The 1,333-nt window shown below is 42.5% G+C and overlaps 1 protein-coding gene across 1 annotated transcript; it reads left to right on the forward strand.

Annotated features, from left to right (window-relative positions):
* Positions 1-311: 311 nt before the first annotated feature.
* LOC121854974 (putative neural-cadherin 2) lies at positions 312-1,080 on the forward strand (the record flags this gene model as incomplete). Its single annotated transcript, XM_042349794.1, is given in 1 exon segment — positions 312-1,080. A coding segment is annotated over 1 exon segment (58 nt), but the record flags the coding sequence as incomplete, so codon positions are not given.
* Between the last annotated feature and the right edge of the window lie 253 nt (positions 1,081-1,333).

Below are 1,333 nucleotides of genomic sequence, written 5' to 3' on the forward strand. Positions count from 1 at the left end.
CACCACCACCACTACCACCACCACCACACACCACCACCACCACCACCACCACCACCACCACCACCACCCACACACACCACTACCACCACCACACACACCACCACCACCACCACCACCACCACCACCACACACACCACTACCACCACCTCCACCATACAGCTTTATAAACAAATAAGATGAAGTAAAACCAATAATTTTTAATGATTTATTATTTAATTCTTTTTATTCTATTAAGCCCAAAACAAAAATCCCCCTCTTCCCACAGCACCAAATATATAGTAATAATAAATTCCTATTTCTTTTACAGGTGTTGGACTTGAGGACACTTCTACCTGTGTGTGTCTCAATTAACAGGTGATGTGAGGCGCTTTCCATCACCGTTTACCAAGTGAGGAGGAGTAGGAGGGAAAGGTCAGGTTCACTGTTGACCTTACCTGACCGACCGCCACCCTGATCTGACCTAAACTGATTCCTGGTAGTTCAGTAAATGACCCTTGAACTTATACTTGACCTGTGAGCTGAGTGGGGTCAAACGTGCTATTGACTGACCAGCTGATTGACTGCCCTGCTCAAGAGGTGTGAAATAATTGGATCATGATAACCTTTCTATTTGGTGTTAGTGATGGAACTCTTGTGTGTTGGGAGAGACTATAAATATGTGAGCTTATAATTTGAGAGACACAGGAAAGGGAAAGAAGAAACAGATAAAGTTGAATAAAACATCGATAGAAACAGTGAGACTAAAAAGAGTGAGAACTATAATAAAAACAAGACAGTAAATAAAAACAGAATAAGAAAAACAAAAACAAAGTGTAAACAAACCACAAAGTGTAAACAAACAATAAGGTATAAACAAACAATAAAGTGACATAAGCAAGAAAAAGAAAAAAGTATAAAAAACTACAAAAGTACAAGAATTTGAACCTACCTTCCCTAGACACTGTAGACAAACGAGGGACATTTAAGACTCGTGTGTGTGTGTGTGTGAGCGTCAGAACCTACCTGAAGAAGGAGGAGGAAGGATGGCGATCAACGTGGTAATCCCGCTTCTCATTCCCCTGGAGGAGAACCTCTATAATGGTAAGTACTTGTGTGTTAGTTTTATTGTTGTGGGTCCTGGGTGTGTCTCTCTCTGTGGCTGCCTGGTTACCTGTGGCTGCCTGGTTACCTGTGGCTGCCTGGTTACCTGTAGCTGCTTGGATACCTGAGGCGTACTTATTTACCTTCAAATCCTGGGGTTAATTGGTTTCCTGGGGCTACCTGGTTATCTGGGGCTGCCTGATTACCTATGACTACCTGGTTACCTATGGCTACATAATTATTTAGGGCTACC

The sequence above is a fragment of the Homarus americanus genome, unplaced genomic scaffold, assembly GCF_018991925.1.
Source record: "Homarus americanus isolate GMGI-L3 unplaced genomic scaffold, GMGI_Hamer_2.0 scaffold4122, whole genome shotgun sequence".
Taxonomy (NCBI): domain Eukaryota; kingdom Metazoa; phylum Arthropoda; class Malacostraca; order Decapoda; family Nephropidae; genus Homarus; species Homarus americanus.